The sequence below is a fragment of the Lepidochelys olivacea genome, assembly GCF_965140295.1.
Source record: "Lepidochelys olivacea isolate rLepOli2 genome assembly, chromosome: 3".
In the NCBI taxonomy this organism is placed as follows: Eukaryota; Metazoa; Chordata; order Testudines; family Cheloniidae; genus Lepidochelys; species Lepidochelys olivacea.
In genome coordinates this window covers 69887299-69903493 of record NC_140413.1, presented here as the reverse complement: position 1 = coordinate 69903493, position 16195 = coordinate 69887299, and the positions used below count along the sequence as shown (strand labels likewise).

The following is a 16195-nucleotide window of genomic DNA, read 5'->3' as shown; positions in this document are numbered from 1 at the left end:
CCCCTGGCAATGAGTTGACTGTGCGTTGTGTGAAGAAGTACTTCCCTTTGTTTGTTTTAAACCTGCTGCCTATTTTCATTTGGTGACCCCCTGGTTCTTCTGTTATGTGAAGGGGTAAATAACACTTCCTTATTCACTTTCTTCACACCAGTCATGATTTTATAGACCACTATCATATCCCCTCTTAGTTGTCTCTTTTCCAAATTTGAAAATTCCAGTCTTTTTAATCTCTCCTGACATGGAAGCTGTTCCATACCCCTAATAATTTTTTTTGCCCTTTTCTATGCCTTTTCCATTTCTGATATATCTTTTTTAAGATGGAGGAACCACATCTGCGCACAGTATTTAAGGTGTGGCCTACCATGGATTTATATAGAGACATTATGATATTTTCTTTCTTATTATCTATCCCTTTCCTAATGGTTCCTAACATTCTGGTCACTTTTTTGACTGCCTCTGTGCGTTGAGCAAATGTTTTTAGAGAACTATCCAAAATGACTCCAAGATCTCTTTCTTGGGTGGTAACAGCTAATTTAGACCCCATGATTTTGTATGCATAGTTGAAATTTCCAAAATGCATTACTTTGCATATATCAACATTGAATTTTATCTGCCATTTTATTGTTCAGTCACCCAGTTTTGTGAGATCCCTTTGTGAGATCTTTGCAGTTTGCTTTGGACTTAACTATCTTGAGTAATTTTGTATCATCTTCAAATTTTTCCACCTCACTGTTTACCCCCTTTTCCAGATCATTTTTAAATATGTTGAACAGCACTGGTTCTAGTACAGACCCCTGGGGACACCACTATTTACCTCTTTCCATTGCAAAAACTAACCATTTATTTCTACCCTTTGTTTCTTTTCTTTTAAACGGTTACTGATCCATGAGCGAGCCTTCCCTCTTATTCCATGACTGCTTAGTTTGCTTAAGAGCCTTTGGTGAGGGACCTTGTCAAAGGCTTTCTGAAAGTCTTAAATACATTAAATCCACTCAACCCTCTTTGTCCGCATGTTTGTTTGACTCCCTTGAAGAATTCTGATAGATTGTTGAGGCATAATTTCCCTTTACAAAAGCCATGTTGACTCTTCCCCAACAAATTGTATTCATCTGTGTTTCTGATAATTCTGTTCTTTAATATAGTTTCAACTAATTTGCCTTTTACTGAGTTAGGCTTACTGGCCTTTAGTAGCCAGAATAGCCTCAAAAAATTGGCGTCACATTAGCTGTCCTCCAGTCATCTGCTACAGAAGCTGATTTAAATGATAGTTACATACCACAGTTAGTAGTTCTGCAGTTTCATATATGAGTTCCTTCAGAACTCTTTTGTGAATACCATCTGGTCCTGGTGACTTATTACTTTTTATCAATTTGCTCCAAAACCTCCTCTAATGACACCTCAATCTGGGACAGTTAATCAGATTTGTCATCTTAAAAAGAATGGCTCAGGTTTGGGAATCTCCCTCACATCCTCTGTAGTGAAGACTGATGCAAAGAATTAATTCAGTTTTTCTCCAATGGCCTTATCTTCCTGGAGCACTCCTTTAGCACTCAATCATCCAGTGGTCCCACTGATTGTTTAGAATGCTTCCTGCTTCTGATGTACGCTTTTTTTTTATGTTAGTATTTGAGTCTTTGGCTAGTTGCGCTTCAAATTCTTTTTTGGCCTGTCTAATGATGACAAAATGCAGAGTAGATTGTTGGATTTTCCTCTTTCTTCTCACATCAAGCACCGAAGATAGTTGTACTGAGTTATATAATCAGTATTATTTCATGAAAAAATATGCAAATACTAGATATATGGTAGTGCAGAGTAGCCTTGGAGTGTGATAGAAATGGCCTTTATTAAAAACATAGCCATTTGCGCGCTTAATATTAGTCATGAACATTGTCATCAGAAACATGTTTGCTTTATTCTGAAGTTCAGAAGGAATGAGGTTTTGGCAAGCAACTTGAGCTTTGAAAAGATTTTCCTTATAAATTACTCAATTACAAAAGCAAGCTTTTTGTAATAACTTTGTTTATCTGGAATTGTTAATGTGGTATGTATGTCTGGCTGTTTCTGATAGTTTGCTAGTACTTTGCCAAAATAGACATTGTGGCTCTTTAAGTACAGTAGAACCGCACAGCTACAAAAACCGAAGTTATGAACTGAGCAGTAAACCAAAGGCCTCATTTGGAACTAACAATACGGAATCAGGCAGCAGCAGAGACCAAAAAAAAAGAAAGAAAGAAAAAAAAAAAGACAAATACAGTACAGTACTGTGTTAAAGGTAAACTGCTAAAAAAAGGGAAAGCATCGTTTTTCTTCTGCATAGTAAAGTTTCAAAGCTGTATTAAGTCAATGTTCAGTAGTAAACTTCTGAAAGAACAACCATAACATTTTGTTCAGAGTTACGAACATTTCAGAGGCCTTGTCTACACTACGGGGATAAATTGACCTAAATTATGCTACTCCAGCTACGTAGATTAGGTCGATTTACTGTGGCGTGTACACCACACTGCATCAATGGGAGATGCTCTCCCGTCAATTTAACTTACTCCTCTCATTCCAGTGGAGTACCGGAGTTGACCAGAGAGCTCTCTGCAGTTGATTTAGCGGGTCTTCACTAGACCCAGTAAATCAGTGGTGGGCCGCCTGTGGCCCATGGGCCACAGGTTGCCCACCACTGCACTAAATCAACCCCCACTGCATCGATCACAGCAGCGTTGATGTAGACATGGCCAGAGTTACAAACAATCTCCATTCCCGAGGTGTTCGTAACTCTGAGGTTCTACTGTAGTCATTTGCACTTTGGAGTACACATCCCACTTCTGTGATACCTTCATGTGTACATTTAAAAAGTAAAATGAAATCTGAATGAAAATAAAATCTAGTTACCAGCAGGGAGAGTAATTGGACTGAATTGAGGAAAGAAGAGTTGTGTATTACTGTTCAGCTGTACCCAACATATGGCTTCCTCTCTCTCTTGTCTTAGAGATTTATTGAATTGGTGCGGCAGGATTGCCTACAACTTTGACAGCTCTTCCTCAACTACTGCAGTGAATATTTTTCAGGAGGTACAGTAAGACTTAATCCATTTTACAGTTGTTCACTAAGGATGTTGGTGTTGGCCCTTAAGGCATAAAGCAAGACTCATTTTAAAAAAATAGTGCTGCCTTGAACAGATTCTAGTTGGAGTGATGGATGCAGTAACAGAGCCCATAGGCATCCCTATGGTCTTAGACATCTTGGACCTGGAAAAGGTCTTTGTGTAGTAACATACTGAATTTCTCTCTGATCAACTTACTGGAATGGTGGTGTGACGTAAGTTTTAGTGGTGTGAGTTTGGGATGGCACATTGCTGGTGAGTGGCAAAGTTATGTGTTATGTATATCATCTCAAATGCGTGCCATTAGTGCATCCTATGTGCTACAAAAACACAACTTTAGGAATATTTTAATGTCTTTTCTTTAAAAATGGTGGTAATATATCCCCCACCTATGACCCAGAGGCCTTTATCCAACTTCTAAATCCAACTTATGCAGGACTCAAAGGAAGGGAGAAATTAAAACGAATACATGTAAAACACCTCTCAAAGCAGCCTGTTTTTTAAACAAAAAAATGTTGTTTTAAAGTCTGATAGCCTGGGGCACCTCCAGGGCTATATGCAAACACTGAGCTCATCAGGAAGAGGCAGACCTTCCCTCTCCCATGATGACAAGATTCTGTTTTTGGCATTGCTGATACTTTAAGGCTGTGATGCTTATATTTAGAATTGCTTACTGGGCAGCTCAGGACAGGTTTTTTACCCTTGGCCTGGGGTGGTGATGGGTTACATGTTTTGGTATAGTAAAGATGCATTTCCTGGCTCATTTAAAAAAATAAAGATTGGTTGCTCTTTGAAGTTGCCAAGAGATTTGCAATGTTAGAGTAAGTCCTTGGGAGATGAATTTGTGGGCAAGTGATACAGTGGTAGCCTGTTGTAACTTTATTTCACAGGTCTATTAAATTTTAAATTTAAATTTAAATATTAAATTTATCACATGCTTCTGTGTGTATCCATAGAAGCAGGTATGTGGAGGTGATGCCATGTGTAACACACCTTTGAACCTCACCTGTGCTTTTCCATTACAAGACTTACTCTAACATTTCAAATTCCTCAGCCATTTCAAATGTCATTTGTTTTTTTTGGCAAGTGATTAAAAATGGTTTCCTTTCTCCAAATGTGGAATTTTCCCTATGTATTAACCTGGCTTGTTATGTAGAACTGGTATTGTCCAATCATGCCTCGGAGGTAGCTTTAAGGTGTGGTATCTTGTGACCCATGAGGAGATGCTTATCACCCAAGAAGATTCTAAAGCTGTGACACTCCCAGGTATAGAAATGTTATTTTAAGTAATTACAGGGTTTTTAGGGTTCTTTCTGAACTTTGTGTAGTTGGACACATGGGGTCAGATCCAAAGTCCACTAAAATCAATAAAAAGAATCCTACTGACTTCAGTGAGCTCTTGATAAGGCCCAGGGTACGTGAAGTGTCGTGATTACTGTCAAGTTACAACATATTAATTGAAAATGTGGTGGTGTTTTTTTCCTTTGACAGGCATTAGACTGTTTCACAGCTATGCTGTCCAAGCAAGGGAGCAGGCAGAAAATGGCAGAAATTATTGGAAGCAAACTAAACATTTCCAAGAAAAAGGTATATTGAGAAACGGTTAGCGTGGCCTTTATTTAAAATATTCTAAATTGTTCAATAAATGAATGGTAAAAGATGACTTTTTGCCTGGATGAAACCATTTAATTTCATAGTTACAGGCATAAGTAAAACTGGTTATTCATGTGCAACAAAATGCTGACGCTGATGCTGTTTTAGCTTTTTAGGATAGATACAGTTTGAAAAAATGTATGTATAAGAATGCTTCTCAGTCTAGGTATTAAAGTAATATTAGTCTTAGAGACCCTCCTTAAAAGGACAGATAGTGTATTTGAATTTTTTGGAAATGACTAATTTAAGAATATCCAGGCTTTACACTTCTTAGACTAAATTTTTAAAAATTCTTTTTTTCCCTGCTGTTCAGCTGATGTTTAGAATCGTCTTAGAACAGGGCCCAAGAGCAGCAGCACATACTTGGGCTCCCTCTTCCCCTTCCTGTCTGTGCTCATGACTGCTTTTTGACTCTCCAGTTATAGTTTCAGCCTTGCCACTAAAGCCTCTTTTAAAGGGCCTGGGGACAGTGGCGCTTAAATGCTTTTTATGGGGGGGGTTGAAAGCCAGCAGAACTATCCCCAAACTTTTTACCTCGTGCCGACACCCCCCCTCCCTCCCCGCCTCCCCCAGGCTGAGGCTGGGAGCAGGGTTGTGTCTCCAGGAGTAGGGGACAAGGACATGGATGAGGGGGCTGAGGTTGGGTCCATGGCTGGGGGCAGGCGCAGGGCCAGTAGCAGAGTCCCGTGTGTGGCACTGGCAGCTGGGACCCCACATGCACGGCTGGGAGGGGGGCCGGCAGCTGGGACCCCTGGGCATGGGGCCAGCAGCCATGATGCGGGACCCCGCATGCATGGCCAGGAGTGGGGCTGGCAGCTGGGACCCCGCGTGCGCAGCCGGGACCCTGCATAAAACCTGGGGGTACTGCAGCACCTCCGCGCCTCTACTTCCCATGCCTGTGCCTGGGGAAGAGTATAAATGTGAACTCCTTCCAGATCAGTGTGCAGGTGTTCTCATCATGCTAATGAATGAGAAACAAAGGCCAACTGACGATCTATAAAACAGTGAAGTTGATTAGCACTGTCAGATGCACAAAGCAAACAGAAAGTGTGTTTCCTCTAGTCTTTCACTGATGATTTACTTGGATAACTTACAACATTTTCAGATAAAAGTGTGATCTTCCTCTCTTCCTATCTCCATCCTTTACCCCAAAGTTGACAGTATCCCTCCTTTGCAGCCTTCTTTAATGAATGAAAACTTTAGAAGATCTTTGAGAAGAATTCAAAATGTCAAATATATATATACAGATTTTTCTGTTCACTTCCCTCATTCCCCATTGTTTAAGTATAGGAACAGAAGAATCTGTAACTGCCATGAATATCCTATTGAGACAGACATCCCACTCAGTGCCTCTATACACAAATAATATTATGCCTCACCCAAAAAGCTGTTTGCTTTCCTGCTTCAGCAGAGCACACGTTAAACTAATTAGATTCTGATACAGGTTTAAGTAATTGATTAGCAAAGAGATTGACAAAATAGACCCATAATGACATAGGTTCCATAAGAAGTACAGAGAGAAATCAATACTTGTCCAATGAAAAAGGACCATTGGGAGGAAGGAGTGGAACTTGGAAGATTCTTAAGTCTTCTAAGTGATGAGGATTCAAAATGTGTTCATGAGCAAATGAGCTTGTTACACAATGATACTAGATGAACAGAAAACGTACAGGCTATGTTCTTTGCATAAAGTATCAGGCAGAATTATGATATACAGTGGAAATAATGGTGCTTTCTATTTAGGCAGAGTTCTATTGTCAGCTTCATAAACCAGAAATTCTAATAAGGGAACATGAAGTCGCTGTGGGAAGAGTGCGGCTCTTGCGGAAGCAAACTCAGGCACTTCTTATACAAAGGTAAAGATGACTGTAGTTCACCCTTCCTGTACCTTTTTCCCTGGGAGCTATACATTTTATGTTGGAGTCGAACGTATTGAAAGCTAAAGTATAAAAGTTGCATGTTAAGGGAGTCTGACAACATCATTTTAAGCAAAAGAAGAAGGCTGTTTGTTTTGATATCAGAATCTTATATCAGGACTGAGATGTCAGCATGGCATCTCTAACAAACGAAGGATGGAGATTCTCTGTACCTTTTAAATTAGAATATCCTGAAATCAGGCTAGAGCTGGAAATGTCTGGGAAGGTGTTGAGTGGTGACAACAGCAAATCTGACTTGGTGAAGGGATCATTTGAAGGATGTAGCAATGAAAGCTGTTTTGGTGGCAGTAACTCAGGTGGTAGGGAAGAGGGAAGTGTAAAAACCAAGGATTCTTGTGAGAAGCCCAAATTTCTTTAATATAATCAATAAAAAGTTGTTAACGAAAAAGTCTAGATTTCTGAGTTGTAAATAGAGAAAACAAACACTGGTGTGTCTAATCTGGTATTTAAACGCACATCTTGGAACTGTTTTTGTTAGACATATTTTCTTATTTAAAAGTCAAAACTTTAGTTGCAACCCTAAGGGGAAAAAAATTAAAATTGAAGTGAGAGTTTCTTGAGGTACCTTGTCCTTAACAGCTGCTTTCTCTGGCTTGGCAGGGAGAAGCAAAACTTTGCTGCCACACGCCCATCTTCGGTACTGATTGAACAGCTTGCGATGTGTGTTGACAAAGGAGAGCCTGTGCTGTTGGTGGGTGAAACAGGAACTGGCAAAACCTCGACTGTCCAATACCTTGCTCATATTACAGGTATAATAAAGTATAAATATTCCACTTTGTACAGAGGCAATAGAAAATACACAAATGATGACTTTTTCTTTTGTTTCAAGGACACCATTTGAGGGTTATCAATATGAACCAACAGAGTGACACTGCAGATCTGCTTGGGGGGTGAGTCGTTGAATTAGTTGATATAGAATGGACTGAAAATGTATTAAAGCAAGCTTTCATTCAAGCATATTTGATTATAAACACAACTGAACTATAGTGTAACTTATAAAAATGGGTAACCAAGTAGGTGTTTCAGTGAGCAGGAATCCTGCTATCACCACTCGCATTCAAGAGCTTGTGCTCTTAAATGGCTTAATTAAGTTCTGTGGACAAGTGTGCAAGCCACAGCTGCTAAAATAAAAAGCCAAACTTGCCTAGTATATATAGTTATCGAAATATCTACTAGGTATTTTGGCTGATAGTAGCGAGGGTGGATTGGCTATTAGAGCCGTACGGTTAGTATAAAATCGCTTTCTAAGGAGCATGTATGCATTTGCCATTTCAAATCTAATAAACCTTAGTTTATAATTGTTTGTTCTGAATTTCTATGTGACCTCATAACATCTGCAGTTCAGGGACACAAATTTTGTCAAATTTCACAGGAGCAGAGGGGAGCTGGCATTTGGCCATGAAACAAGTAACTAATTTCTCTCTTGGTCCTGCACAGCTATAAACCAGTGGATAACAAATTGATTTGGCTGCCCTTACGAGAGTCTTTTGAGGAACTCTTCTCTCAGACGTTTTCCAGGAAGCAAAATCAAACTTTCTTGGGTCATATCCAGACGTGTTACAGACAGAAACGTTGGCATGATCTACTCAAATTAATGCAGCATGTTCACAAATCTGCCATTAATAAGGAAGCAAAAGAAAACACATCAGGTAAGAATTCAACCTAAGCAAGCACTCATCATCAACAGTTAACTGTTGCAGAAGGTAAAAGTTGTGGTGGTCAGTTCCTTGTCTGCTGATTTGCACAACTTCATCTTCTCTGGCCTTGCAAATGCAATCTTGGCCCTCTCTTCTTATCTATTTAAAATGCTGCTCTAGTGATCGTTTTCCAAGCCTGTCGCTTTGATCAGGTCACTCCTCTCTTTGCATCCCTCCACCGGCTTCCCCTTCTCTAGCGCATCAAACATAAACTGCTTGTCTTCACTTCCAAGGCCCGTCACAGCCTCTCACCACCTTACCTATCATCTCTCAGTAGCTATCGAAATCGAGACATCCACTATTTATCAGGCCGTGATGCCAGCCTCCATCACCCACTTGTTCAATTTTCAAACAAGCTCTTCCATGCTTCTTCCTATGCTGCCCTCATACTTAGGAGGAGCTTCTCATAAACATCTGCAAGGCTACCTCATTGTCCTCGAACAGATCCTTCCTTAAAACTTCCCTGTGCTGTCATGCCTACAGAAAACTTGACAACCGATAGGCCACTGGTGTGCTGAGACCACTGCCTATCATGCTGAAAAATGTCTTGTAGTTCTCTTGCTCTGCCCCGTCTGTTAGTTTGTCTGTCCATCTATTGGCTTTTGTCTTGCACTTAAATTGTAAGCTGTCTGGGATGTGGACCATTTTTTGTTCTGTTTTTGTACAGCGCCTAGCACTATGGGGTCCTGGTTCATGACTGGGGCTGCTGCACACTATAGTAATACATATAATTAATAATAATAATTTTAACTTTCATTTGGTGCGGGCCAAACTGAATTAATTATGTACATTTTCTTGCCCTTCCTTTAGCTGGTTCTCCTCAGCTCTGCAGGTACTAAAGAAAGCACTAGCCTAAACGGGGGTGAGCATTCTTCAGGGGAGTGTTAAAGACCTTTCCTGCTTCAGCAGAGCACAGGTTAAACTAACTAGATTCTGATATAGGTTTAAATAATTGATTGGCTTTCAGGGGAGTGTTAATAATCCTCAAAGACAAAAAAAAAAAAAAAAACGTGATTGAAGTCCCAATGCAAATGAAAAGTAATGCACAATAGAAAATAAAACTTACAAAGCTAACCACGTCCGACATTGTGATGAACACTCTTACCTCAGGCAGTGACTTGATCAAAAACCAGACATTATGACGGATGAGTAACAGTATTAGAATATCATCAAGAAACCTAGTTTGTGGACCCCATTCAGTTACAAGAGTGTTTATTCTCAATTTCCTCCCTCCCCAAATAGGTTTTGCAGATTACATCATTTCCTGCAGCACCACTTACTGTCTCACTGGATTGGAAAGTACATTATTTCTGATACTATTGAATGTGTCAGCAAGAGGCAGTGGTGAGCTGGAGCCAGTTTGCACCGGTTCACATGAACCAGTTGTTAAATTTTGAAGCCTGTTTAGAACCGGTTGTTTAAGGGGTGGGGAAGCTCAGGCGGGACGGACAGGATGTGGCCTGCGGGACCGTCCTGTCTGTCCCGCCTGAGCTCTCGGCTGGGGAGGCTCCCATGTGAATTTTTACTGACCCGACGGCACTCCGAGTCTTCGGCGGCACTTCAGCGGCGGGTCCTTCATTCGTTCCGGGTCTTTGGCGGCATTTTGGCGGCGGGTCCTTCAGTGCCGCTGAAGACCCGGAGGGACTGAAGGACGTGCTGCCGAAGTGCTGCTGAAGACCCGGAGCGAGTGAAGGAACTGGTTCTTGAGCTTCTGGCAGCTCATCACTGGCAAGAGGCTGCTCCTAAGCTGGGAGACTTTTGCATGAATAGCAGGTTGATTATACTCATGAAATACAATTTTAAGCTCTTAGAACATTTTAAAAATGCATTTGAACAAAACTATAACAGTTCCTTGTTTTAATTCATGGGATCTAAACTGCAAAACTTGAGTATTTTCTTCTCCTTATGAGTTCAGCTAAGCTCCATCTTATTGCATTATATTCCATGGCTGCAGTGGCTTCACAAAATTCAGTGTTATAGCAATGTGTTTTATGCCATCATTCTGATGTTACAAAAATCAAATTTGTTTTTCTTGTAGGCTCACCACTGAAAGAAAAGTGGGAAGCATTTGGTCTTAGACTTAACCATGCCCATCAACAGATGAAAATGACAGAAAATTTTCTGGTGTTTGCATTTGTAGAGGTATTTAGATATTTAAATATGACATTGGGCTAGGAAAGTGGGGGGCAGTATTTACAGTTACAATTAACCAATATTATAAGATAATTAGGTGTACTGACAAGTCTTTTTATGAAGCAAAAACTTTACAAACAGTGGTGGTGTGGACTTGGATGCACTATTTTTCCTTGAGGCTGGGATGGCTAGAAAGAGTTTGTTTGGTTGTAAAGCAACATATTGATGGTCTGATGAAAGCTATACTTGCTTTGACACGAGAATATCAATAATGCTCATATCGTCAGTTCTGGTGCACCATGTTAGAAAAGCAACTTTGGGAAAACTTGAGCTGAAAATCAGGTTTAGCGGGATAAATGACTGCACTAAATTTTCCAACAGAATATCTAGATAATCATAATTTTGTATTTTTAGCTTCAAGTATCTACAAAGACTTTTATAAATGGTTCAAGTGAATTGCATTAGATTTTTAGTTGTTATCATTTCCCAAATTCTTGTTGATGTTGTAAATTATTGTTCCTTGTAATTTTATTAACTTTATTAATAGTGTACATTCAAAGTATATTTGAGTTGTCTAAATTCTTGACAAGTCATTTAATTTAAAAAAAAAAAATCTTACTGAGAGGTACAGCTCTCACTGAAGTGGAATTTGATTTTTCCATTCATCTAGACAATCCACAGATTACAAGATAGGGTGTAATTCGTGTTCACAGCTTCACCAGATGTTTCGTATATCCTCAACGTTAAATAGCTAACATTGAATGGGTTCCACTTTTTAGGGTACTCTGGCACAAGCGGTGAAGAAAGGAGAGTGGATTTTACTGGATGAGATTAATTTGGCTTCAGCAGAGACTTTAGAATGCCTGAGTGGCTTGCTAGAAGGATCATCTGGCTCACTGGTGTTACTAGACAGAGGAGACACAGGTACTATTAGTATGTTTGTTTGTGCTGTACTTTGGTGTCTGGCAACAATGTACTTTATAAGTGTGTATGTAAGGCAAATTGTGGGACATATGAGATGGTTTGGATTGCAGTGGCACCAGAATGCTGATGACATTCAGCTCTGTCATACTTGGTGGGTAGTGAAGCTTGACTGCAAGTGTCTAGCTAAGATCAGGACTTGAATAAGATGATGTGGCAGAAGCGATCCTGAAGTAGTGGACGTAATCTGTAGGGTAATGCCCATGTGTTTTGTTACTTTGATGTGCAACGTTGGGATCCTGTTCCGTTATTGACTGGTTCAGAATATCCACCTAGTAGCTGAGGCCACAAGTGCTTTTTTCCATCTGTTTTACTGGAAGGCTGAGACTGGCTGTTTAAGAGAAAAGTATGTATCCTCTTGTCACCATTACAAACATTAATAGAACCATAACATTTATGATTGGAAGGGATGTCATCAAATCCAGCCCCTGCTCTGAGGCTAGACCAGCTCTGACATGTGTTTGTCCAACCTGTTCTTAAAAACCTCCAATGATAGGGAGTCCATTACCTCCCTTAGAAGTCTATTCTAGAGCTTAACTTCCCTTATAGGTGGAAAGCTTTTCCTAATATCTAACCTAAATTTCTCTTTCTGAGGATTAAGCCCATTACTAGTCCTACTATGGTATGTATCTCTTAAATCAGTTTCTGTACCAGGTGGCTGGAGGATAGCTAATGTGACACCATTTTTTTAGGCTGATAAGCCTAACTTGAGTACCACACAAATTGGTTGAAACTATATTAAAGAATAGAATTATCAGACACACAGATGAATACAATTTGTTGGAAAAGAGTCAATATGGGTTTTGTAAAGGGAACATGCCTCACCAATCTATTAGAATTCTTTGAGGAGCTCAACAAACATGTGGACAAGGGTGATCCAGTTGATATAGTGTATTTGGACTTTCAGAAAGCCTTTGGCAAGGTCCCTCACCTAAGGCTCTTAAGCAAAGTAAGCAGTCATGGAGTAAGAGGGAAGGTCCTCTCTTGGATCAGTAACTGGTTAAAAGGCAGGAAATAAAGGATAGGAATAAATGGTCAGTTTTCAGAATGGAGAGAGGTAAATAGTGGTGTCCCCCAAGGATCTGTACTGGGGCCAGTGCTGTTCAACATATTCATAAATGATCTGGAAAAAAGGGGTAAACAGTGAGGTGGCAAATTTGCAGATGATACAAAACTACAGATGATACAAAAAGATAGTTAAGTCCAAAGCAGAATGTGAAGAGTTACAAAGGGATCTCACAAAACTGAGTGACCGGACAACAAAATGGCAGATGAAACTTAGCGTTGAAAAATGCAAAGTAATGCATTTTGGAAAACACAATCCCAACTGTATGTACAAAATGATGTGGTCTAAATTAGCTGTTACCACTCAAGAAAGATCTTGGCGTCACTGTGCATAGTTCTCTGAAAACATCTGCTCAATGTGCAATGGCAGTCAAAAAAGCTAACAGAATGTTAGGAACCATTAGGTAAGGGATAGATAATAAGACAGTAAATATCATAATGCCCGTATATAAATCCATGATACGCCCCTATCTTGAATATTGCATGCAGATCTGGTCGCCAGAATCCTCCATGAATTTTATCTTTTTTTTTTTTTTTTTTGCTCTTTTCTGGACTCTTTCCAGTTTGTCCACATCTTTCCTAGTATAGAGCCCGGTTAAAGTTATTTCACTTCTGGATTAGATTACAGCTGTGTGCTGTTCTTGTGGTTTAGCTTGAAGACCATGCAAACATCAACTCATGCAGAATGCAGCTGCCAGTTTACATAACAGTGCTTCTCACTGTTCTGTAGCAACAAAGTCATCTGAATTGGCCAACTCCCCCTCCCATATAGCTTAAAATAATCATTGCAGAATTTTTCCTCCATAAGGAGTGAAAGGCAAATGCACTGGCAGTATGACTTCACTTCTTTATGTGAGAGGAGAAGTAGTACTTACATGAAGGCCCCAGTGTCTTCAGTCTTCAGAAATTGCTGTTGCTCTTGCTCTTAGCCTCTCTTTTTGAACAGATGTCTGGAGCATCCCTGAATAAGAATTTCATGTCTCTAGAGGTGATGCAGAAGGAACTCCGTACATTGGGCAGACAGTATAGTGTATAGCATACTGGACTGAGACTGTGATGACCTGGCTACAGTTCCCAGCTCTGCCTCTGGCTTGCTAGGTGATCCTTCCCTAACTGTGGACCCTACTAGTGTGCACTAAAAGTACTAGATTAAAGTGCTAGTATTAGGGAACTTTTAGTGTACACCTACAGGGTCTACATGGACTAATTAATGCACAACATGCCAGTGCACTTTAGAAATCACATCCCCTGTAGTGGTCATTACCCCAAGGTTGTAGATATGTCCTAACTCACCAGACCAGGTGAATCGCTAAAGTCTTAAACAGTGGCATTGTAGTTAAAAGAGGATGCAGGATAGCAATGAGTGGTAGAGAGGAGGGGGACTTAAACTGTTTTGGATTAACCAAGAAATGTCTTTGATTTACATTATAGTGTTTTGGTTTGCATTTTTGTGTTTGTGAATAGAAGGGAAACATCTTTATTTTTCTTTTTAGAACCTCTGGTGCGTCATCCTGGTTTTCGTTTGTTTGCCTGTATGAATCCAGCTACGGATGTTGGAAAGAGAAATCTACCCCCAGGAATAAGAAACAGGTTAAAAAAAATGAATGGATTGTAAAATAGTTAAAGTTGCTGTCTGTTTTGGAATTTGACTAGTTTCATGAGTCAACATGAATGGTACAACATCTGTGCTTGAAGCCCCAGGAGACAGACATTCTGAGAGATGCCTTAGAGACTAACAAAAATAAAGTAAGAAGAATATATATTATAGCACATAAAATAATATATATTCTTCTTACTGTATTTTTCACTCCGTGCATCTGCTGAAGTGGGTTTTACCCCACGAAAGCTTATGCCCAAATAAATTTGTTAGTCTCTAAGGTGCCACAAGGACGCCTCGTTATTTTTGCTGATACAGACTAACACGGTGTGAGGCAGTAGGGTGGGGGGGAGTGTTGACTTGGGAATGTGGCTGGGGAGTTTCATTGGGGATGGGATACCTGAGAGCCTGTAACCTGAGCTAGGAGGGGGCGGGGGAAGGTAACACCTCTGCCCGGGAAACTGGACAAAGGCTGGAGGAGAGAGCCTGCTGGAGGGGTTTTAGTTTCAGTTTTGTGCTGGGTGGTGGAACTCAGGGAACCCCCAAGGCTGGGGTCTAAGCTCCCTGCCCCCCAGAGGGACTTGACTGAGGGGTCCTGGTTGTACCCACAAGCTCTGTTTTAGACTCTGTTCCTATTGTCCAATAAACCTTCTGTTTTACTGGCTGGCTGAGAGTCATGGTGAACCCAGGAAGAGGGGGTGCAAGGCCTGGACTCCCCCACACTCCGTGACACACAGCTACCATTCTGAAACCTGTCATTCTGAGAGGTGTTTGTTATCAGACAGTTGAAGAATGTTGATTGAATAGCAGGAGGAAACTACTGTTCTGCTGATGCAGAACCTAAAGAGCTGGTCTCGAAATAGTATAGAATGTTACTCTTTAGGAGTCCTTCCTTAAATGTAAGTTGTCAAGAGGCTGTAGCAGCATGCTCTGTGCCTCTTGGGAATAATAAAGGCAAGTGCTTCACAGTCCTCTAGTAATCATTCTTGTTAACTTAGCAGTGTTGATGGGCTGTACAAAGAGCTATATATTTAGTCTTCAAAAGTTGGAGGAAGGTTAGTTGGACATGGGAGTGGATGTGTGATACCTGGAATATTTGGGACTCAAAGGACCACTGGGGCTGGGGAAAAGTGGGTCTGAGAGAATTTCTTTCTCTAGTGTAACACACCTGACATCACCTGGTGAGTGCTAAGTTCTGGACCTGCTGTGTCTTTCTCATGCAATTTCCCTGCTGATTGTCAGGAAACTTATACAAAATTTATACCACCCTGAAAAGTGACCACGTGAAAATCTTCACTGCTTACTCAGGAGATCTGTTCACTGTGTGTAGTTAATCATCTGCTGTCACTAGTGACAAAAATAAGGTTTTGTTGCTTTTAGCTTTGCAGAGCTAATAGCAATAAGAGAGAGAGAGAGAGCTGGAGTAAATTTCACCTTTTGCATTATAGTCAGAATTGCTTATTTTAAGTTCCAGTAAATTACATTTTTCCAAAATCACTAAAGGCAATGGAATTTTACAAATGTAGCTGGCCTACTTTGGCCTGCAGAACCATTGTTAGCAGTGATGTATGAGATGCAAAGAACCCAACTTGATTCTCAGATCCCAGGATGAGTTTCCAGGACTAAACAATCAGAAATGCTATTTTTATACTTGGTAAGCATAATTAATGCACAGTCAGTGAGACAATGAACATGAAATCCCATTACTGCCATTTTTGGAGTGGCTTAGAACTCCACTTCAGTAGCTAAATTTAAAGTAGATACTTTGCTGCTAATGTAGCTGCTTTGTTTCCTTTTTATCTTGATGAGTTGTTTTTCTCTATTTAAATGGTTGCTCCATTATGAAAAGAGGGAATATGCGAGGTAAGCTTGACAGCACAAAAATTGGATGTGTGGTATATTTCACAGCAGTTGAGTGATTAATATAGAGAATCAGTTTTCAAAAGCCCTCTTGCTGTGCCAATACTTTAATATTCAGTAACTGCTGTCTGGAGCTCTGTACCACAAACTCCTTTTAAAAGCATGTTTCTCGTATTGTGAG

At 40.3% G+C, this 16195-nt stretch overlaps 1 protein-coding gene across 1 annotated transcript in view; it reads left to right on the top strand.

The window, feature by feature from the left end:
- The window catches only part of MDN1 (midasin AAA ATPase 1), a 163204-nt gene that overhangs the window by 33091 nt on the left and 113918 nt on the right, over positions 1 to 16195 (top strand). The window contains exons 11-19 of the mRNA XM_084622359.1: positions 2978 to 3059; positions 4583 to 4678; positions 6488 to 6600; positions 7282 to 7430; positions 7511 to 7571; positions 8119 to 8330; positions 10417 to 10520; positions 11291 to 11435; positions 14051 to 14147. Coding sequence (XP_084478485.1) covers positions 2978 to 3059; positions 4583 to 4678; positions 6488 to 6600; positions 7282 to 7430; positions 7511 to 7571; positions 8119 to 8330; positions 10417 to 10520; positions 11291 to 11435; positions 14051 to 14147 — 1059 coding nt within the window. The remainder of the gene's footprint in view (positions 1 to 2977; positions 3060 to 4582; positions 4679 to 6487; positions 6601 to 7281; positions 7431 to 7510; positions 7572 to 8118; positions 8331 to 10416; positions 10521 to 11290; positions 11436 to 14050; positions 14148 to 16195) is intronic.